Raw genomic sequence first — 24240 nt, 5'->3', positions numbered from 1 at the left:
TGGAACTAGCACACCTTCACTTCTGCCATGTTTGCTTGGCTGAAGCAAGTCATTAAAGCAACCCATATTCAAGGAGTTGGAAAATAGAGTCTACCTCTGTATTAGAAGAGGGTGTGAATTGTAAATGGGTATGAATACCCAGAGGGACTAAATGTGGCAAATTTTGCAAATAATTTACACACTCCAGGTGGAATGCATGCTCACAGATGGGGTTATTTTTCCTAGGAATTGTTCAGAGATTGAATCCTGTATTTCCAGAGTTTTCTTTATTGAATTTAGAAAAATCTCAAGCCTTCCAATCTCAGTTTTAAGGCTAGCACCCTGAATCAGAGCTTGCTTTAGAGCTTTGCCTGCATTATTTAGTAGTTTAGATATTTGTAATATCTTTTCTCAATTTCTTATTTATTCAACTTTGGCAGCCTCTCAAAAAAGCATAAGAATTTTTTCCAACAGTCATATTAAGGAAAAACAGTCTCTCTCCTCAAAGGGGTATTGAAAATAAGTAGGTATGCTTACTATTGTAGGTGACTCACAAAGTTATTTTCCTAAAAGTTGTTTAATGATAAACTAGATGTTTATTGTATAAATGTTGAATTTCTCTAATCTGGATGTACTGCTTTCACACTTCTGTAATATTTTTAAACTTGACTGCACAGACTGCAATATGACCAAGGACTTTCACTCTGACTGAGGTCAGTAAGCTTCTTGGTATCCCTGACCAAGATCTTTTCATGTTTTGTACTAGATGACATGACCAGAAGGGAAAGAGTTTAAATTCAGTTTTATAAATGTGTATGATGTGTCCTTTTTTTCTGCAAAACACTGTATTTTGTGCTTTTGGAGAATAAAAAATCAAAACTATCTCTGCCCCATGCTTAGTGGAGGAGACAAAAAATTTGCAAGAATAACTCCCATCCATGACATACAATAAATGCTAAAACAAAGAGCTGTGGATCTACGGGTGAGGAAAATATGGATTTTAAGAGGAAGAACATGAGAAATCATTGATGGAAGTGACATTTGAAGAGGACCTTTGAAAGTCCAACACGACTTTGAATTTTAGGTGGCCTTTAGCTTGCATATGTGCATTATTTGGCTAAAGAGTATTTTAAAATATTGAATTTGAGTGCTTTTAGGTGGGGTAAATGCTTTCCAAGGCTCCAACCTCATTCTACCATTTTATATCATTGCCATTGTCATTCCTTTAGATTGTCTACTTGGTCCTCACCACATTTAGATTTGTTATTCACGTATCAGAGGAAAGGCAGACAATATGCTTAGATCACTTTGAACACCTAATCAGAAGTATCAGGGGTGATGTCTGAGTAAGGTGGACAACTTTTGTGTTGCTATAACCTCTTCTATTGACACTCATTGTAAGAATTCTAGGAAGTAGAACTGACAACATCTTTCTAAAATATATCTCAATGAAATGAATCTTCCATAATATATTTAGCCTTAGTTGATATTTTGCTTTTGTTATTGTTGCTTTGTTCATAGAAAACATTTTTTTTTTTTTTGTCTCATTGCCTTTTTTGGGGGGGGTGAATATTTAATTTTATTACTCAAATTGTTACCAAGTTTTTCCCATCAGACTCAGTGCAAAATTTTTTAATATCAAGTAGGTTTGTTGATATTCTCACTGGCTGAGAGTGAACAATGTAGCTAGTAGCCTTAAATTGTTTCAGTAGATTTAATATTCACTAAACTGCTCTAGCTAACCTGTTGGGAATTAGTATTAAAAGTAATCCCATTTGGTAAATTATAGTATTGTACTTTTAGACTTCAATTACATTCAAGTTATTATGAATAAATCTTTAAAATTTATAGATGGCTTTTGAGGATCTTGTCTTTTCCTAGTAATTACGTGTGATTTTATTTTATTTTACTTTTTTTTTTAAAGGCAATGTCTTACTCTGCCACCCAGGCTGGGGTGCAGTGGCGCAATCATGCTCACTTCAGCCTAGAACTCCCAAGCTCGAGTGATCCTCCTGCTTCAGCCTCCTGAGTAGGTGGGACTATAGGCATGTGCTGATGTGCTTGGCTAATTTTTTTAGTTTTTGTAGAGAAAAGGTCTCACTATGTTGCCCAGGTTGGTCTCGAACTCCTGGGCTCAAGTGATCCTCCTTTCTTGGTCTTCCAAAGTGCTGGGATTACAAATTTGAGCCGCTGCACCCGATCTACATATGTTTTTAAATGCAGCATTGATGTTAGTATTTGCTCTAGAAGTTTATTTTCTGCATCATTACTCTCTGAGTAATTTTAAATTATAATACATATTTAAAATAGTAAGTAATACTTTGGGCAAATTTCATATCATCTTTACTTATAAACCTTTAGTCTTTAAATATTTTTTAATAAAGAGAATCAGTCAAAGTAAGATATTAAGAAAGTAGGGTTGAATGGGCAATTTTCTCTTGAAGTTAGCAATTATTTTTATGGATTTTGAACTTGCTTTTGGGTAGCCAGGTAACGATAGTGCCATATCATGCTAGTGCTTTCATTGTGTGAGTTTCTTATACGTTTCTCTCATCAAAACTTGAGTTAAAGAACTAGTACAACCTTAAGCCAGTTAGACTTTATGTGACTATTAAAGGAAATGAAAGTAAAATTACAGAAAGTTAATAATAAAGAGTACAAGTTTCCATGCTAAGAGCTGTTAAGATGCAAAACTAAGTAAGATACAGCTTTTGCTGTCAAAGGCTTATAGTGGCACCAGAAATAAGATATGTGCATAGGCGATAATTATCCATTATAATCCATTTGCTCTCTGATTTCCCTAGATGATAATTTCACGACATCTCTCTTCCAAAACTTCAACACCTCCTTCTCTATCATCCCTCTCTGATCATGATACTGCTTTTATTTCACTGAGGAAACCACAAGCAATCACAAATTTCCACCACCACATCTGCCAATGTACCTGTGTCTCCTTTCCTTCCTGGTGCTTTAAATGAACGTTTTAGGTTAGTATCTAAGGCTAATTCCTCTCTACATGTTCACTGGATCCTATCCTTTCTTGTCCACGTGGGAACTCTGACAAATATTTTCTGTCTTTAATACCATAAGTTTTTTCTTTCTCAACTGTACCATTTCCATAAGGATGCAAAGATGTAATATTTCTCATCTTTTAAAAACTCTCTTGATTTCACATTTCCTTCTCCTTACCATCCCCTTTCTCTGACCCCTTTATAGCAACGTAGTTAGAAAGGCTTGTTTTTAACTCATTGTATCCAATTCCTTTCCTCCATTCTCTCTTGAGGCCACTCTAACTCCCTCACTCTTTTAAAAGTCCTTGTTTTTGCCTTTGTTTAGTTGTCTAATGGCTGACATACTTTTAGATCCAACAGTCAATTCCTGCTTCTCCTCTTACTTGATTCATCATCAGCACTGACATCAGCACTGACAGTCAATATCTGTCTCTTCTTTGAACCACAGTTTTCTTTTGACCTCTGAGATACGACTGTCTTTTGGTTTTCATTTAGTTCACTGGTGACTTCTTGAAGAAGCTGGGGGAAGTATGTTTGATGCTGTAAGTTAGCCTGGGAATCTCTGCTCCACGTGTCTATTATCTTCCTCCTGGGACTAGGCAGGGGGGCATTGATTGTGCACAAGAGAGTAAGCTCAACCATGCAAGCACAGTTTGGACCTCTGCTTGCATCATGTTGGTTGCCATCCATTGGCTAAATCAGGTCACAAAACCAAGCCTCAAATAAAGAGGTAGAGAAATATTCTCAACTCATATAAGTGGAAAGAACTGCAAAGTCATACGGCAAAGAGCATATAAAAGGAGAGGCCAATAATGTAATCTATCGTGTTCCTATTCCATAGTTAACTGACCTCATCTTCTTGATCTCTAAGCATCAGAGTGTTCCAGGGCTTAGTACTCAAACATCTTTTCTTCTCTGTCTATACCTGCTTCCTCATTGACCTCATCCAATCTCTTGAGTTCCAATATCGTCTTTATCTGACAATTACCAAGTCTATTTCTTCATCTCAGACTCCACCCTAACTCTAAATTTGTGTATGTAATTGCCTACTGGACATATCTATTGGATGACTAATAGGCTTCTCAAACTCAGCATTTCCAAAGCTGAAAATGTAGCATCTGTACCCCTTTCTTCAAAAATTTGCATATCATCTAGTCTTTCCCATTTTGTCAAAAGGCAGTGCCATCCTTCTAGTTGTTTGGCCCAGAATTTTACAGTTTCTTTCAGATTTTACATTCAGTTCTTCAGCAAATCCTATTGGTTCTGTGCTCAAACTGTATCCAGAATTTCACTACTTTACATTATCTTCAAGATTAACACCATAGTCCAAGACCTAATCATCTCTTGCCTCCTGACTAGTTTTCCTCCTTTTTTTTTTTTGGCTTCTGTAGTGTCTGCTTAGGTTGCCACCGCAAAATATTATAGGCTGAGTGGCTGAAGCAACAGAAATTTATTTTCTCACAGTTCTGGAGGCTACAAAGTCCAAGATCAAGTTCTGGCCAATTCTATTCCTGAGTGAGGGCTTTCTTCCCGGCTTGTTAGATGGCTGCCGTCTTGTTATGTCCTCACACGGCCTTTCTTCTGTGCGTGAATAGAGAGAGAGTTCTCTGATGTTTCCTCTTTCCCTTATAAGGACACCAGTTCCATTGGATTAGGGCCACACCCTTATGACCTAATTTAACCTTAACTACTTCCAGAAAGGCCATATATCCAAATATAGTCACACTGGAGGTTAGGGCCTTAGCATGTGAGTTTTGGGGCATGCAGATATTCAGTCCATAACATACTCCCTTCAGTCTATTTTCAGGCAGACAGCCAGTGATCCCATTCAGTCAGGTAATTTCATTTTCCTACTCAAAAACACTTCTATTGGTTTTCCATTTCACTCAGAGGAAAAGCCAGAGTCCTTATAGTGTCTGATAGGGTTTTATATTACTTAGTTTCACTGTCTCTCTAAAGCTACCACCTACTCTTCTTTGCCCTTCTTCACTTAGCTTCATCCACAGTGACCTTGTTGTTCTTGTTGGAACACATTATGTACACTCCTACCTCCAGGCCTCTGCCTTACTAACCCTCATGACTTTCTTCCCCCTTCTTTCCCAGGTGTCTTCTCCAATGTCACCTTAATAGAGAGGCCTTCCTTTACTTACCTTACTCACTACCCATGCAACTCCCTTTCTTTCACTTTTAACTGAACCCTGGCTTCCCTATGAGGATACCCTAGCCCCTCCTGCCTTCTCATGCCATGCTACCAGGCACTATGCTCCAGGAGGAAGAAAATTTGTTTCCTGCTCTCATGGAGTTATAGACTAGTAGGGATGACAGAAAATAAGCACATAAACAACATAAAAATGACAAATTGCAGTGATTGCTGTAATGGAAACAAACCGGATGCTGTGATTGAGACGGAAGGGTCAGAGAGGTCTCTCTTTGGATGTGCTCCTTAAATGAGGCTAACTTTCTAAGAGGCTAGCCTCAGAGGAGTAAGAGATGAAGCCATGAGATAGAAGGGCTTACAAGAAACAGAATGTAGGGAGAGAGAAGAGGCTGATTAAAGAATATTCAGGGAGTTTCTGGAAAAAGAGGTCTGTAAAGAAGCAGTTATAGGAGGAATGCCAAGACAGCACAATTTCATGTAATCAATTCATTTATCATATATTTATTGAGTGCCTACTATGTGCCAGAGGATATAGCAGTAACAAAACTAGGCAAAAATTGTGGCTAAAAGAGGGAAGATGACTTTTCATAAAGTGTGGAATAAAGAAAAGTAAGATAGCAGATAGAAGCTTGAAGTGAAAGCAGGTTCACAGGAAGTTTCTTTGGTTGTTTGTTTTGTTTTTGAATAGTGGAAAGGTGTGTATGTTTATGGAGAAAGATTGCCTTGAAGATGCAAGAGGCAGAGATGATCAAAATTCAAGAAGAAGCAGAAAGTGATAGAATAAAGAGCACAAGTGGAGAATTAATGTTAATGAAAAGAAGGATGCTTCCTTTGATATGAAGTGAAGGAAGAGAGAATGAGTAAAGATCAAGACTTGAAGTCCCTAGTTTAATAGAGGGAGATTTCTTCTTTTGAATAGCAACAATGGTATTCTGAATTATTTGAAGACATGTCATATTTCTCTTGTGCCATTTTCCTCCCAGTTTAAACATTCTTACAACCTTTATTCTTCACACGATGTTTTTCTAGGTCCTTTATTCTTTGGCACTCTCTTCGCTGGACACATTGTATTCTGTCATTGGTCCTAAAAGTTAGATACCCACAATTGAACATACTCCTCGAGATATGGTCTAGCTAATGCAAAAGAACTGCTGCCTTCCAACTTGTTCAGACATCATATGTTTGTTGTCAAACGCTAAGTTGAGTTGTTATCTTTTAAGTTTTTTTTTTTTTTTAATTCCAAGAGGTGCCCATGTGGCTAAGTACCAAACAGGGTACTAGGGAATTTTACTTCTGAGTTAAATACCATTCTAGTTGTTTTTTCTTCATCTCCAGTAAGGTTATCTTTATTCACCCGTTGTTACAATAGTTGTGGGTCTTGCTTCTCACAGTTTTATGCTATCTGTGCTATTTTCTCTATTGATCGTCACCACAATCATTATGGCTTATCATAATTGTTATCTTTATTTTCTCCTTTAATCAAGACTCGGTCTTTCTTTATCTCATTATTCTCTTTTGCAGGCTTCAGGATAATTATGGTTGGAGTGCTAAATTTGGAAGGGGGAACCAGTGCAACTAAGCTCTGACATCTTTGCATCCCTTTTCCATCTGCTGTTTTGGCACTCTGGTAGAATAGATAACCTAAAAACGACTTTAAAACATCTAGAAATTTTGGATAAAATATAACAAACATCCCTTTAAATGCACAACTGAGCTTCCGTGGAAGTCACAGAAATATATAACGCCAAAAAGAAGGGAAGCTGAAACCCAGCGCTGTAAACATGAACATCATCTTCTCTCCCTTTTTCTTGTGACTTATCTTGTTTTTCTCAGCTTTGGTGCTACCAAGCCTTGACTTTAATAGGCATTTCCAATCAATGAGAGAATTTCTTTTGCTTTCATCAACAATTCAGTTATTGATGTTAACATATGTATCATTTCAGTACTTTTCGCTCAGCTGTTTTCATCACTGTGTTCAGAGGTTTGTCTTTTTTTTCCCCTAAAAGGTGCTGAGATGTTATGAGTGCTTTATGTGTGGTTACTGGATAAGTTTTGAAATGTCACTGTGTTCTAAACTGCATGATTATTGATTTTGGAAATTTTGGTTTTTTTAAATGGTTAATTTAAATAAAATGGAGAATTTTGATCCATAAGAAAAGCAGGACTGAAATCTCCAGGGATGGGAGCCTTTGGGTTCACCTTGTTCAATGTTGTTTCTTTGTAGACTTTCTACTTTCTTGTAAAATGTTTTGGACTAAATATTTCACAAGAATAGAATTTTTCAAGGTCTGGCCAGTTATGGGTTGTAGATTTGGGGCAGAATGCTGAGATGTACAGAATAGTGCTCATTTGAGTGAGAATATTAGACAATTAGACACGGACTCTGTCTAGGGTGTGATAAGCCACAGAGCACTTGATTTTTTTTTTTTAAATCTTACTTTACACCTTGGCAAAATATTCTTAAGTTTTTCTAATCTCTGATGAAAAGAAGGAAATTATTACATAATCTACATTTTGAAAAGTCCTTGGGTTTGACATATTTAAATTCTGTACACTATGTGACAACATTGTGATAGCAGTAAATAGTTCTTGGTACCACTGTTTACCTTAGAATTATGAGACCAATCCATTCCATTTGACAGTTCTCATGTTCTCTTACCAAAGAAGTTAATTACAGCAACCTTGAATTTGTAAAAACGGATTCATTTTTACAGGCTAAAAATATGTTTATCATCTACTAACCTTTTCTATTTTTATTGAAGAATTCTGTGTCTTCTTATTGCATGAAAACATTAGTTCTACTTAACATAGCATTTTTATCTTGGAATAATGTAAAGGATATACATGTATGTAATTAATATTAACATAATTGAGGTTACTTTTAAAAATAGGTTTTCTAATTGCTTTTTTAATAGAAATATTATTGATAATACTTGTCGTTACTTTATAGTTTAATAAAACACTTAAAAAATCTTATTTGTTGTATGTTTATCTTATTTAACCTTCCCAATAACCATATTAGGTTTTTAAAATTTGTATTTTATTTTTAATTTTTCCCACACAACATGGATGTATCTGTTAGGTTTTTAATATGTTTCTCATAGGATATGTTAATTTTCAGAGATATTAAGTGATTTTCCCAAAGTTATATAGCTACTAAAAGCCAAGCTGCCACTGGAACCCAGGTTTGCTACATCTGCTTTTTCCAGAAAGCGGTTTGTTTATTTATGGTGGAGATTATGTATTTTCATTGTCTAGAATATAATAGTTCCCCCTACCCCTGCCGCCCACCCAACCTTTATCTGATGTTTAGTTTTCTGCAGTTTCAGATACCTGCAGTCAACCATGGTCTGAAAACATTAAAAGGAAAATTATAGAAATAAACAACTTACAAGTTTTAAATTCCATGCCATTGTGAGTAGCATGATGAAATCTCTCACCATCATACTTTGTCCTGCCTGGGACATGAATCATCCCTTTGTCCAGCATCTCTGTGCTGTAGACACTACTTGCCTATTGGTAGCCCTCTTGATTATTAGATCGACTGTTCTGGTATTGCACTTCTTGGGTTCAAGTCACCCATATTTTACTTAATAATGGCCCCAAAGCACAAGAGTAGTGATGCTGACAATTTGCACATTCCAAAGAGAAGCTGTAAAGTGCCTCCTCTGAAAAGGTGAAAGTTCTTGACTTACTAAAGAAAAGAAAAACTTGTACACAGAGGTTGCTAAGATCTGTGGTAAGAATGAATCCTCTATCTGAAGTTGAGAAGAAAGAAAAAGAAATTTGTACTAGTTTTGCTGTTGCGCCTCAAACTACAGAAGTTACAGCTATAATGCACGGTAAGTGCTTAGTTAAGATGGAAAAGGCCTTTAATTTGTGGATGGAAGACATGAACAGAAATGAATTCTGATTGATGGCATTCGGGTTCAGTACTATCTTTGGTTTTAGACATCCACTGGGGTGCTTGGAATATATTCCCTGTGTATAAGGTAGGACCCTTTCAGTGTCTACAGTGTGCATCATCCTTTATCAAAATATCTGTGAAGCCAAATCAGTGCCAAAAGTAGACACTGTCATATTTTTAAATATTTATTTAGATTTAGCCTCATATTAACCGTTCTCTTTATTTATCATTACTTCTTGCATCTCAGTTCCTTTTCTGAATTATATCCTATAGAAGTTCTTTCAGTAAGAGTCTTAATCACTCATTTTTAGTCTGTCTGAAAATGTTTTTATTTTACTCTCATTCTTAGAAGGTAGTTTGGCTGAATGTAGAATGCTAGGTTGATAGTTTTTTTTTTCTCTTGTCACATGAAGGTATTATACTTTCTTCTGACTTTATTATTTTTGTTGAGAAGTCAGCTGTTGATCTAATTATTATTTCTTTTTAGGCAATTTTTTCGCTCAGGGTGTTTTAAAGTTATTATCTTAGTAGTTTTGTAGTTTTACTGTGATATGTCCAGGATGTATTCTTTTTGTTTATCTTGCTTACTGGTCCTGGAACTTAGTGTCTTATCAATTATGTAAAGTTCTTAGCCACTGACTATTATTTACCTCTGTCTTCTTCTTCTAAAACTGGTTAGACATATGTTGAATCCTCTTATTTTATTCTGTCTTTCATATTTTCCATCTCTTATTTCTTTTTTACCTTCTTTGCTTATTTGTTTCTGTAATCATTTAAAAAATTTTAAATGTAAAATTTTTGTGGGTACATAGTAGGTATATATACTTATGGGGTTCATGAGATATTTTGGTACATGTATGCGATGTACAATAATCACATCATGGAAAATTGAGTATCCATACCCTCAAGCATTTATCTTTTGTGTTACAATTATATTATTTTATTTTTAAATGTACAATTGAATTATTATTGATTATAGTGCCCCTGTTGTGCTATCAAATACTAGGTATTATTCATTCTTTCTATTTTTTTTACGCTTTAACCATCCCCACCTCCCTCTAACCCCTGTGCCCCCACTACCCTTCCCAGCCTCTGGTAACCACCCTTCTTTATCCCTATGAGTTCAATTGTTCTGATTTTTACATCTCACAAATAACTGAGAACATGTGATGTCTGTCTTTCTAAGCCTGGCTTATTTCACTTAATATAATGATCTCCAGTTCCATCCATGTTGTTGCAAAGGACAGAATCTTATTCTTTTTTTGTGGCTGTATAGTACTCCAAGAAAATGTGTGTGTGTGTGTGTGTGTGTGTGTGTGTGTGTGTGTGTGTGTATGTACCACATTTTCTTTATCCTTTCATCTGTTGATGGACGCTTAGGTTGCTTCCAAATCTTGGCTATTGTGAAGAGTGCCACAACAAACATGAGATTGTAAATATCTCTTCAAAATACTGATTTCCTTTCTTTGGGGTAGATATCCAGCAGTGGGATTGCTGGATCATTTGGTAGCTCTATTTTTAGTTTCTTGAGGAACCTCCAAACTGTTCTTCATAGTGGTTGTACTAATTCACATTCCCACCTACAGTATATGAGGATTCCCTTGTTTTCACATCCTCACCAGCATTTGTTATTGCTTGACATTTGGATAAAAGCCATTTTAACTGGGGTGAGGTGACATTTCATTGTAGTTTTGATTTGCATTTCTCTGATGATCAGTGATGCTGAGCACCCTTTCATATACCTGTTTGCCATTTGTGTGTCTTCTTTTGAGAAATGTCTATTCAAATGTTTTGCCAATATTTTAATTGGATTATTAGATGTTTTCCTATAAAGTTTTTTTGTTCCTTATATATTCTGGTTATTATTCTCTTGTCAGATGAATAGTTTGCAAATATTTTCTCCTATTCTGTGGGTTGTCTCTTCACTTTGTTGATTGTTTCTTTTGCTGTGCAGAAGCTTTTTAACTTGATATGATCCCATTTGTCCATTTTTGCTTTGGTTGGTTGTGCTTGTGGGATATTACTCAAGAAATCTTTGCCGAGACCAATATCCTGGAGATTTTTCTCAAAGTTTTTTGATAGTAGTTTCAGAGTTTGAAGTCTTAGAGTCAAATCTTTAATCCATTTTGATTTGATTTTTGTATATTGTGAGAGATAGGAGTCTAGTTTCATTGTTCTGCATATGCATATTTAGTTTTACCAGCACCATTTATTGAAGACTGTCTTTTCACCAGTCTATGTTCTTGGCTCTTTTGTCAAAAATGAGTTCACTGTAGGTGTGTAGATTTGTTTCTAGGTTTTCTATTTTGTTCCATTGGTCTATGTGTCTGATTTTATGCCAGTACCATTCTGATTTGGTTATTATAGCTTTGTAGTATAATTTGAAGTCAGGTAATGTTATTCCTTCAGTTTTATTCTTTTTGCTCAGGTTTGCTTTGGCTATTCTGGGTATTTGGTGATTCTGTATAAATTTTGGGATTGGTTTTCCATTTCTGTGAAAAATGTCATTGGTATGTTGGTAGGTATTGCGTTGAATCTGTAGATTGCTTTGGTTAGTATGGACATTTTAACAATATTGATTATTCCAATTCATGAGCATGGAATATCTTTCCATTTTTGGTGTCCTCTTCAATTTCTTTCATCAGTATTTTACAGTTTTCATTGTAGAGATTTTTCACTTCTTTGGTTAATTCGTAGGTATTTAGTTTTATATGTGGCTACTGTAAATGGGATTTTTAAAATTTTCTTTTTCACATTGTTTACTGTTGGCATATAGAAATGCTGCTGATTTTTGTATATTGATTTTGTATCCTCCAATGTTGCTACATTTGTTTATCAGTTCTAATAGTCTTTCAGTGGAGTCTTTAGGTTTTTCCAAATATAAGATTGTATTATCTGCAAACAAGGATAATTTGACTTCTTCCTTTCCAATTTGGATGCCCTTTATGTCTTTCTCTTGTTTAATTGCTCTAGCTAGGACTTCCAGTTCTATCTGGAGTAACAGTGGTGAAAGTGGGTATTCTCGTTATATTCCAGGTCTTAGAGGAAAGGCTTTCGGTTTTCCCCCATTCATATGATACTAGCCATGAGTCTGTCATATATGGATTTTATTACATTGAGGTGTTTTGACTATTTTTTTAAAATCAGGAAGGGATGTTGGACTTCATCAAATATGTTTTCAGCATTAGTTGAAATGATCATGTTTTTTGTCCTTCATTCTGTTGATACAGGGTAGCACATTGATTGATTTGCATATGTTGAACCATCCTTGCATCACAGGGATAAATCCTACTTTGTTGTTGAATTTGGTTTGTTGGAGTTTTGTTGAGGATTTTTACATCAATAGTAATCAGATATTGGCCTATAGTTGTCTTTTTTTGTTGTGTCTTGGGGTTTAGTATCAGATTAATACTAGCCTTGTAGAATGGGTTTGTAAGTATTCCATCTTCCTCTATTTTTCAGAACAGTTTGAATAGGATTGGTATTAGTTTTTTTAAATGTTTGGTAGAATTCGTCAGCAAAGTCATTGGTCCTGCACTTTTCTTTACTGGGAGACTTTTTATTATGGCTTCGATCTTGTTACTTGTTATTGGTCTGTTTGGGCTTTGGAATTCTTAATGGTTCAATTTTAGTAGGTTGTATGTATCTAGGAATTTATCCATTTCTTCTAGATTTTTCAATTTATTGGTATGTAATTGTTCATATCAGCCACTCATGATCCTTTGAATTTCTGTGATATTAGTTGTAATGTCTCCTTTTTCATTTCTGATTTCATTTATTTGGGTCTTCTCTCTTGTCTTAGCCTGGCTAAAGGTTTGTCAATTGTGTTTTTCTTTTCAAAACAACAACTTTTTGTTTTATTGATCTGTTGTCTTTTTTTTATTCATTTCAAATTCATTTATGTCTGCTCTGATTCTTATTATTTCTTTTTTCTCTTAATTTTGCATTCAGCTTGCTCTTGCTTTTTAAATTCTTTAAGATGCAGCATTAGATTATTTATTTTAAGTTTTTCTTCCTTTTTGATGTAGGCACTGATGGCTATAAAGTTTCCTCTTAGTACTGCTTTTGCTGTGTCCCATAGGTTTTGGTATGCTGTGTTTCCATGATCTTATTTCAAGGAATTTTTAAATTTTCTTTCTAATTTCTTCATTGACCCACTTATTCAGGAGCATATTGTTTAATTTTCATCTGTTTGTATAGTTTCCAAAATTTCTCTTGTTATTGATTTCTAGTTTTATTCCATTGTGGTCAGGGATGATGCTTGATATTTTTTCATTTTTAAAAAATGTTTAAAAATTTGTTTTGTGACCTAACATGTGGTCTGTCCTTGAGAATGATCCATGTGCTGAGGAGAAGAATGTGTATTTTGCAGCCATCAGATAAAATGTTCCATTTTTTCTAAAGTGCAGATTAAGACCAATGTTTATTTGTTGATTTTCTGTCTGGAAGATCTATCCAATGCTGAAAGTGGTGAGGTGAAGTCTCCAGCTATTATTGTATTTAGGTCTATCTTTCCCTTTAGCACTAATAATATTTGCTTTATATATCTGGGTACTCCATTGTTTGGTGCATATATATTTACAATTGTAATATCCTCTTGCTGAATTGACCCCTTTGTCATTATATAATGACCTTCTTTGTCTTTTCCTGCAATTTTTGTCTTAAAATCTATTTTGCCTAATATAAGTATAGCTACTCCTGTGGTTTTTTGGTTTCTGTTGACATGGAATATCTTTTTACATCCATTTATTTTTAATCTGTTTTTATCGTTATAGGTAACATGTGCTTCCTGTAGGCATCAGATCATTGGGTTTTGTTTTTTATCTATTCAGCCACTCTATGTCTTTTGATTGGAGAGTTTACTCCATATACATTTAATGTTATTGTTGATAAGTAAGGACTTACTCCTGTCATTTTGTTATTTTTTTTCTCTCTCTCTTTTTTTGGCAATCTGCTCTTCCTTTTTTCCTTTCTTCCTGTCTTCCTTTTAGTGAAGGTGATTTTCTCTGGCAGTAGGCTTTAATTTCATGCTTTTTAATTTTTTTGTGTACCCATTATATGTTTTTTTATTTGAAGCTACCATGAGGCTTGCAAATACTACCTTATAACCCATTACTTTAAACTGATGACAACACTGATTGCATAAACAAACAAACACACAAAAAGAAAACTAATAAAAACTATACAGTTTAACTTTGTCACCCAACTTTTTAACTTTTTGTTGTTTCTCTTTATGTCTTATTTCATTCTCTGTGTCTTGAAAATTTGTTGTAGTCATTATTATTTTTTGGTTCATTGTTTAATGTTTCTAATTAAGATAAAAGTAGTTTTCACACCATAATTACAGTGTTATTCTGGGTTTTCTGTGGGCTATCGCCAGTGAGTTTTGCACCTTCAAATGATTTCTTATTGCTTATTAATGTCCTTTTCTTTCAGATTGAAGAACTCCCTTTAGCGTTTCTTGTAAGACAGGTCTGGTGTTGATGAAATCCCTCAGATTTTGCTCGTCCAGGAAGGTCTTTATTTCTCTTTCATGCTTGAAGGATATTTTTGTCAGATATACCATTTTAGGGTAAAAGTTTTCTTCCTTCAGCACTTTAAATATGTCATGCCACTCTCTCCTGACCTGTAAGATTTCCATTGAAAAGTCTGCTGCCAGATATATTGGAGCTGCATTGTATGTTATTTGTTTATTTTCTCTTACTGCCTTTAGGATTATTTATTTATCTTTGACCTTTGGGAGTTTGATTCTGAAATGCCTTAAAGTAGCCTTCTTTGGGTTAAATCTGCTTGGTGCTCTATAATTTTCTTGTCTCTGAATGTTAATATCTTTCTCTAGGTTTGGGAAGTTCTCCAATATTATCCCTTTGAATAAACCTTCTACCCCTATTTCTCAACCTCCTCTTTAAGGCCAGTAACTTTTAGATTTGCTCTCTTGAGACTCTTGTCTAGATCTTGAAAGCAGGTTTCATTGCTTTTTATTCTTTTTTTTATTTTGTCTTCTCAGTGTGTTTTCAGATGAGATTGGGCACGTTTGGGGTGGTATGGCCGTAGATTCTCAGTGTGTTTTCAAATACCTGTCTTCAAGCTCATTAATTTTTTCTTCTTGACTAATTCTGCTCTTAAGAGACTCTAATGCATTCTTCATTACATCAATTGCAATTTTCAACTCTAGAACTTTTGCTTGATTCTTTTTAATTATTTCAATCTCTTTGTTAAATTTACCTGATAGAATTCTGAATTCCTTCTCTGTGTTATCTTGAATTTCTTTGAGTTTCCTCAAAACAGCTATTTTAAATTCTCTATCTGAAAGATCATATATCTATTTTTTTTCCAGGACTTGTCCCTGGTGCCTTATGTAGTTCATTTGGTGAGGTCATGTTTTCTTGGATGGTCTTGATGCTTATAGATATTCATCAGTGTTTGGGCATTGAAGAGTTAGATATTGACTGTAGTCTTCACAGTCTGGGCCTGTTTGTATCTGTCCTTCTTAGGAAGACTTTCCAGGCATTTGAAGGGACTTGGGCCCCAAACCCACTAACACTGTGGTTTTTGCAGACTCATAGAGGTACTGCCTTGGTGGTCTTGGATAAGATCTGGAAGAATTCTATGTATTACTAGGCAGAGACTCTTCTTTCTCCTTTCTCTCAAAGAAACAGAGTCTGTCTTTCTGTGCTGAGCTACCTGTACCTGGGGGTTTGGTGATGCAAACACCCCTTTGGAAACCACCACTGGGATTGCATTGGGCCAGACCTGAAGCCAGGTCAGCACTGTATCCTAATCTTCAGGGCAGTGAGTTCCCCCAGACCCTGGGCATGTCCAGAGTAGCTGTCTGGAAGCCAAGGATTAGAGTCAAAAACCTTTGCAGTTTACCTGATGTTCTAATTTACTGCAGCTAAGTTGGCACTCACACTTCATTACAAAGTCTTTCTTACTCTTTCTTCCCTTTTCCACAGGCAGAGGAGCCTCTCCCTGTGGCCACCGCCACTTCTGGTCCACGAGGGTTCTTCTAGGTCACTGCCAATGTTTACTTAAAGCTCAAGGGCTCTTTTGTCAGCTTATGGTGAGTCCTGCCAGGCCTCAGACTCACCCTATAGGGCAGTAGGCTCCCCTCTGTTCCAGGACAGATTCAGAAATGTTGTCCAAGAGCCTAGGCCTGGACTCAGAGACCCCATGTGCCTGCTTGTTTTTTCCTACTATGGCCAAAGTGGTACCTTAGGTGCAAGGCAAAGGCCCTTTTACTTTTCCCTCTGCTGTTTTCAAACAGAAGAAGTTGTTCACCATAGCCACCACAGCTGGGGCTGTGCTGGATGACCCTTGAAGCCAGCATTTCTCAGACCACAAGGCCCGTGGTGTACTCCCTGGTTATTGCTGCTGCTTATTTAGGCTCCAAGGGCTCTTTAGTCAGCAGGTGATGAATCCTGCCAGGACTGGGTTCTTTCCTTCAAGGCAGTGGGTTCTCTTTTGGCCCAAGGTACACCTAGAAATGTCCAGGATTTAGGGCTTCACAACTCTGCCCAGTGCCCTGTCCCACTATGGCTGAGCTGGCATCTAAGATGCAAGACAAAGTCCTCTTTACTCTTCACTCTCGTCTCCTTAAATAGAAGGGAAAAGTTACTTTTGTTGTTACGAATTGCACTTGCACTGCCTGGGGTTGGTGGAGGGATGGCATAGGCACTTCCTTAGCTATATCTGCTGGTGTCTCCCTAGGTCATGCGCCAATCTTGTGTACTGGTTCTAAGCCCAATCTAGCACTAGGATTTGCCTAGGAATTGCAGTCCTTGTGTCCTAGACTGCCTTTCAAGTTTACTGAGGATCCCAGAGCACTTAGCCTGCAGTGCAGTGGTGAGGCTTGTTGAGAGACTCACATTCCATGGGTGATTCCCTTCTGGCTGGGCTGGTCCAAATGTCCCCTCAATGTGTGGGCACTGGCTGAACCCCACACAGCTTTATTGTCCGCTCTGACAAAGCAGCACTGAGTTCAGTGTAAAGTTCCTCAGTCACTGCTCTCTCCCTTCCTAAAATGCACAGATTTTCTATCTGTGCAGCACGGCCACCGCCATGGAATGGGAGAGGGGCAGCGCCCGTGATTCAAGACTTTCTCTTCCACCCTCCTCAGTGTCTATTTCAGCAGTAGGAAGTTAAAACCAGATACTGTGATTATTCACCTGATTTTCGGTTCTTGTGACAGTGCTCTTCTGTGTGCAGATAGTTGTTAACATTCGGTGTTCCAGTGGGGAAGACAAATGGTGTAGGCTTGTATTCTGCAATTTTGCTCTGTCCTTCATCTCTTATTCTTTTTATTGCATTATTGTATTAGTCTGTTCTCCTAATTAAGCCTCCTATTAGTATGTCTCCTCATAAAGACATACCTGAGGTTGTAATTTATAAAGGAAAGAGGTTTAATTGACTCACAGTTTCACATGGCTGGGGAGGCTTCACAATCATGGTGGAAGGTGAAGGAGGAGCAAAGTCACATCTTACGTGGTGGCAGTCAAGAGGAAGTGCCGAGCCAAAGGGGGAAAAGCTCCTTATAAAACCATTAGATTTTGTGAGAACTCACTCACTATCATGAGAACAGCATGAGGGTAACTGCCCCCATGAGTAAATTACCTCCCAGCAGGTCCCTCCCATGACACATGAAGATTATGGGAACTAAAATTCAAGATGAGATTTGGGTGGGGACATAGCCAAACCCTATCAATTATGTACTTAAAAAAATCTATCATCCAGTTTAATACCCCTTCAGTAGCTATTTATATGTTATGAAGCCATTGATTTTAAATATTATATTTTCTATTTCTAGAATGATATTTGATTCATTTTCACATCTGGTCAATTTTGATAATTATTCTTTTGTTCTAGTTCTTTCATCTTATTTATCACATATGTATTATATTCTATAGCTGACCATTTCAATAGGTGAAATTTTTGTGAGTTTTATTCTTTTGTATTTTTATTTACTAATCCTTGTTCATGGTGGGATGTTTCCTTTCACATTCAGTAATTTATAATTTTGAGTTTGTATTTCTTAGAGCTTCATCTGCTGGAATATTTGGAGGCCTGAGTTGAAAGTGTACTTTTACAGAGGGGATTTATATCTGCTTTTTTCTAAGCATTTATATCTGCCTGTATTACTAGAAACCCAGGACCAGTTTATTCTACATTTTGGATGAGGATCTGAGTTCATAGACATTGTACAATTTTGCCTTAAACTTACCATATGAGTGTAGAATTGTGGTTAGGCATTCTTAGGGGGATTTACTTTTTTCACTGTATCTACAACTAAGACCTAGTTAGACATCCTTTCCCCTTCTGTGCAATGTATTGTTGTTGTTGTTTTAATTTTCACTGAGGATGTTCTTTAGAAGTTTTAGAGTTTTGCAGGGGTCCCTCATTTAAGCTTTCAGCTTGCTTAGACTTCAGACTGTCTTCTGCCCCACTGCCACTCATACCTTGAGTGGCTGGTTAAAGTCCAGGCACTAGTCTAGCATGGGTTGACAGACTCCCTGGAACAAATACCTGTTCCAAAGCTAACCCCCTGGGGTTCATATTTTCTGTCCTCCCCTTTCCCTCAGGCTGTGGGGAATTCTATTTCTTTCCCCTCGCAATCCTGAATTAAAATATTCTTTGGTTTGTTTTCAGAATGAACTGAAGTATGCTATATCAGGAAGGATTTTTCTGAAATCAAGTCCAAAATTTTGTGAAAAGTGTAAGGGAATCAAATTAGTAATCAGAAATCTGGTTGAAAAACAGCATGAGAATGAGCAAAATTAGATTATTTCAAGAAATATTTTTAAGGAAGGGAAAAAATAAAATGTTCATGCCCCACATTGAAATATTTTCTTAAGAGCTAAATCAGTTTCCAGTGTTCATGCCCCACATTGAAATATTTTCTTAAGAGCTAAATCAGTTTCCAGTTTCTCATTTCCTTCAAAATTGTGCTGTATATTTATAAATTATTTTTTCGTTTTCATTTTTTTCAGTATCTACATATCATGCCAGTCAGATTATAATTCAAGGGCATTTCAATCATTCCATCTTGAAGATACAGTCAGATCACATTGATATTCAGTGTTCCTCAGGCCTGCTTAATAATGTACTTATCTACTTCAGATTGGGTTAATTATATAATAGACTTTTATTAAAGAGTTTTGGCCAGGTGCAGTGGCTCATGCCTGTGATCCCAGCACTTTGGGAGGCTGACGTGGGCGGATCATTTGAGGTCAGGAGTTCAAGACCAGCCTGGTCAACATGGTGAAACCCCCTCTCTACTAAACACACAAAAATTAGCTGGGTGTGGTGGCACATGCCTTAATCTCAGCTACTTGGGAAGCTGAGGCAGGAGAATCACTTGCACCCGGGAGATGGAGGTTGCAGTGAGCTGAGATCATGCCACAGCACTCCAGCCTGGGTGAGAGAGCAAGACTCCATCTCAAAAAAGAAAAAAAGAAAAAAAAGAGTTTTTACATTGTATGTTATTTTATAGTGATATTTCTATTTCAGGTTGAGATTAGAATCCCACATTAGAGATCACATTTATTATAGGGCAACAAAATTGCTACCTTGACACTATTCAATTGAAAACACACACAGACACAGACACACACACACACACACACACACACGACCTACTGATACTTGTTAGATTCTTGAGAGAGGAAGAAAAAGAATGAAAAAAAAAAAAAAGAGACAACTAACATTTGTGTAGCTCAAAAAGCATCATGTTTGGAATCTTCCTCGAGCTTCCTCAAGGCAGAATCAATCTTATCCTGCACTAACTCACAAATTGTCCTAGTTTTTCATCCTGTGTTCTTCCCTCCCTCCACTTTTTGCCCTCAAAAGAATTCCTAAACATCTATATTTTCAAAGTACTTTGCTAGGCACTGGGGATACAATGGTGAAAAAATAGATGTGGCCTACATTTCCACTGAACTTACAGTTTATTATGGGAACTAGACAATTACATAAAATTATAATGTGGTATATGAGTGTTGTGATAAGGAAAATATAGATTGATGTGGAACATCCAGGAGAAACACTAAACTTCAGGGGTCAGGGATGTCTTTATAAATGCAATTATTTTAAGCTAAGATTCGAGATATAGTACATGTTCATGGTTCTTAAAGCATACTCTTTAGACCTACAGAATCACAGAGGAATTTGTGGAAATGGAAATTCTAAGGCCTAGTCTCAGGTGATTGAATCAGAAACTCTGGGGATGGGGCCCAGAAATATGTTTTTAAAACAGTTTCTCCAGGTGGTTCTTATTCATGCTGAAAATTAACTAGTGGTATATCTAGATGGCTAGATTAAGAGTGCTAGGAGTTAGATCCTGCCAGGCAGAGAGACCAGCCTTGGAGATCCCCTGTGGAAGAAAGCAATATGAAATGATTATGAAAGTGTTCAGGGGCCGGGCACAGTGGCTCACGCCTGTAATCCCAGCACTTTGGGAGGCCAAGACGGGCGGATCACGAGGTCAGGAGATCGAGACCATCCTGGCTAACATGGTGAAACCCTGTCTCTACTAAAAATACAAAAAAATTAGCTGGGCGTGGTGGCGGGAGCCTGTAGTCCCAGCTTCTAGGGAGGCTGAGACAGGAGAATGGCGTGAACCCTGGAGGCGGAGCTTGCAGTGAGCTGAGATCATGCCACTGCACTCCAGCCTGGGTGACAGAGGGAGACTCCGTCTCAAAAAAAAAAAAAAAAAAAGAAAGAGTGCAGTATGCCTGGAGCATAGGGTATGAGGTTTGGAAGAGGGTTGTGATGGGCAAAGGATGAGACAGAGAGGAAAGCAGGGAGAAAAGATCATCTGGGTTTCTTAAGCCACATTAAATTTTTTTTTGCTTTTTAATTTATTTAGGGGTACAGTGATATTTCGATACATGAAATATAGTATGTAATGATAGGGTAATTAGCATATCTATCACCTCAAACACTTGCTATTTATTTGTGTTGGGAACATTCAAAAATCCTCTCTTCCGGTATTTGAAAATATATAATCAATTATCGTTATCTGTCATCACCCTACTAAAGAATACTAGAACTTCTTCTTCCTATATAGCTGTCATTTTGTAGTCATTCACCAACCTCTCCCTATCCTCCTCTCCCTGCTCCCCTGCCCAGCCTCTCATAACCATAATGTTACTCTCTACTTCTATGGGTCCAACTTTTTTAGCTCACACATATGTGAGAACATGTGGTATTTATCTTTCTGTGCCTGACTTATTTCACTTAACATAATATTCTCCAGGCTCATCCATGTTGCTGTGAATGACAGGATTTTATTCTTTTTTATGGCTACATTAAATTGTTTAGATTTCATTTATCATAAATATTTACAGACAGCCCCCAACTTACAATGATTTAATTTAACAATTTCTCGGCTTTAAAATGGTGTGAAACTGTCGCATTTTTGATATGCTTCAAATTTTGAATCTTGATCTTTTCCCAGGCTAGCGATATGCAGTATATGAGATAGTCAATGCTTTATCATAAAATAGGCTTTGTGTTAAATGATTTTGCCCGACTCTAGGTTAATGTAAGTGTTCTGAGCATGTTTAAAGTAGGCTAGTCTAGGCAATGATGTTTGGTAGGTTACGTGTGTTTAAATGCATTTTCTTTTCTTTTTTTTTTTTTTTTTTTTTTTTTTTGCGACGGATTCTCACTCTGTCACCCAGGCTGGAGTGCAGTGGTGGGATCTCGGCTCACTGCAACCTCCACCTTCCTGGTTCAAGCAATTCCCCTGTCTCAGCCTCCTGAGTAGCTGGGATTACAGGTGCATGCCACCACGCCTGGCTACTTTTTTTGTATTTTTAGTAGAGATGGGGTTTCACCATATTGGTCAGACTGGTCCCGAACTCCTGGCCTCAGGCAGTCCACCCGCTTTGGCCTCCCAAAGTGCTGGGATTACAGGCATGAGCCACTGCGCCCAGCCTAAGTGCATTTTCAACTGAAGGGATACTCAGTTTATGGGGGCTTTATCAGGAGGTAACCCTATTGGAAGTCAAGGAGCATCTGTGTTTATACATTTGTCTCTTCAAATAGAATGTGAATATATGAGGGCCAGGATAATATTTCCATACCTCAGAATATCCTTCAGCTACTCTTGGCCTATAGTTGGTGTTTAGTAAATGCATGCTGATTAAATGAGCTTCTTGCATAGTCACAAAAGTCTTGTGAGGTGGGCATTACTTCTCTTATTTTATACTTAAGGAGAGCTAAAGCTAAGAGAAGGTGACATACTCACATAACAAAGTCAAATGGCTATTTATTTATTTATTTTTGAGATGGAGTCCCACTCTGTCACCCAGGTTGGAGTGCAGTGGCATGATCTTGGCTCACTGCAACCTCTGCTTCCTGAGTTCAAGCAATTCTCCTGCCTCAGCTTCCTGAGTAGCTGGGATTACAGGCACATACCACCACGTGTGGCTAATTTTTGTATTTTTAGTAGAGATGGGGTTTTGCCACATTGGCCAGGCTGGTCTCGAACTCCTGACCTCAGGTGATCCATCCGCCTCAGCCTCCCAAAGTGCTGGGATTACAGGCGTGAGCTACTGCAGCTGGCCCAAATCTCTATTTAGAAGCAGAGGTGTTTTGCAATCCCCAAAGCTGATGGATTTTGCTTTTAGAATCTCTTCTTTATTCCACATTACCTTTCTGTTAGGGAGGGCTGAGATTACAGCAAATATGTATGAATATATAAAATGTGAGCATTTTAACCTGTAAGCATTCCAAATGCAACCGCGCTTTCTTTTTTCTTACTTTTTTTTTTTCCAGACAGAAAAGGGGAGTGCACTTCATGAAGCAGCTTTGTTTGGAAAGGTGGATGTTGTACGAGTTCTGTTAGAAACAGGTAACTATTGTGATTCTGCATGGAACTTATCCTGACAGATACCATTTCTATTTTGGGAATAGACAAAGGAAAATGACACTGTTTTCTTCACAAATCACCCTCTTGCCTTTATTCTAAAATGCAGATATGTATTCATATTATGTAGAACTGAGTTTCAGTATTTAGATAACATTGATATCAGTGTGCAACTTCTTTTATGCAATAGATGTTTTAAGTACAAACCTTAGTTATTACAATTTTATGCATTTAAGTACTTTAGAGATGAACTACCAAAAGAAAAAGGAAATTTCTGTCTTCTGTAAGAGAGAAGAATTGATCCTTGAGAAATTGTCACAATTGCTTGATTTATTGAAGAACATAATAGTTTTTCTATGTTTTATATTGTGAACTATGGTAAACAGATATTTGAGTTCCCTCTCTTTAAGGTAAATTGTCCTTCTAGTTAGTTCATTAACTGAGTAGCTATTGTTAGTAGGCTACAGAAACTTATTTTAAAGGGAACCTTTTAAAGGGAGTGCGTTGAAGGAACAATAAAGTTGGCTTATTTATTTTCATATGTACATTCTGATTGAGATGAAATAAAACTAGAATTGAGGTCAGATTTGTTTTAAAGATCAAAAGGCATGGGTACAGATTCATGCTTGTAAACAACTGATGGAAATTTTTCATGTTATGGACTATAGTGTGTTTATTTTCCTCTGTAAAAAACATTGGCAGACTATTGTATTGTGATTGTATTTGTACACAATTTAACAAACTTAAAATTTCATTTATATTTAACTTTGTCATGCAGTGTGGTGATATAACAAATGATTTGAGGAAACCACCTAAATATTAATATGTGCTGGTTACACATTCCTATGCAAATTTAAACATGTATTTAATAATCTTACAATGAATTAACATTTGGGTCCAGATCCTGTAAACCGGCTTTTTTCTTTCTTTTTTTTTTTTTTTGCAATTATGTGTTTGGAAAATTCATAAATTTTTTAGGGCAGTGAAAGCTATTTGCTATGTTAAAATAAGTTCTTTCTTACAATATATATTTCCACAACTAAAATAATAACAGGTGTTTTAGTTACACAGTAAGTTTGTTCGTCAGGTGGATGATGAGTGTGACTGACAAATACAATCTTGCATAAATAAATATCATAGAGTATTTGACCTTGTATTTGGGTAAATTCTATGTGGACAACAGTTCAAAATAAACATGCTTTTTCAACTTTGTGAATATTCAAGTGTTCTAAGACTGTTCTTATGTTACTTACATGGTACATGATTATAATCTACTAAATATTTTTACCATATTATACAGAGAATATAAATCACA

General features: G+C 36.7%; 1 protein-coding gene across 5 annotated transcripts in view; it reads left to right on the top strand.

Moving 5' to 3' along the window:
- The window catches only part of ANKS1B (ankyrin repeat and sterile alpha motif domain containing 1B), a 1278065-nt gene that overhangs the window by 200080 nt on the left and 1053745 nt on the right, over window positions 1-24240 (top strand). For all 5 annotated transcript variants that reach the window (XM_024256170.3, XM_024256168.3, XM_024256167.3 and 2 more), the window contains exon 5: window positions 22835-22910. In XM_024256170.3, coding sequence (XP_024111938.1) covers window positions 22835-22910 — 76 coding nt within the window. The remainder of the gene's footprint in view (window positions 1-22834; window positions 22911-24240) is intronic.

The sequence above is a fragment of the Pongo abelii genome, chromosome 10 (assembly GCF_028885655.2).
Source record: "Pongo abelii isolate AG06213 chromosome 10, NHGRI_mPonAbe1-v2.0_pri, whole genome shotgun sequence".
NCBI classification, from domain to species: domain Eukaryota; kingdom Metazoa; phylum Chordata; class Mammalia; order Primates; family Hominidae; genus Pongo; species Pongo abelii.
Note: the sequence above shows the minus strand (reverse complement) of the source record. Positions and strands in the feature narration are given on the sequence as shown.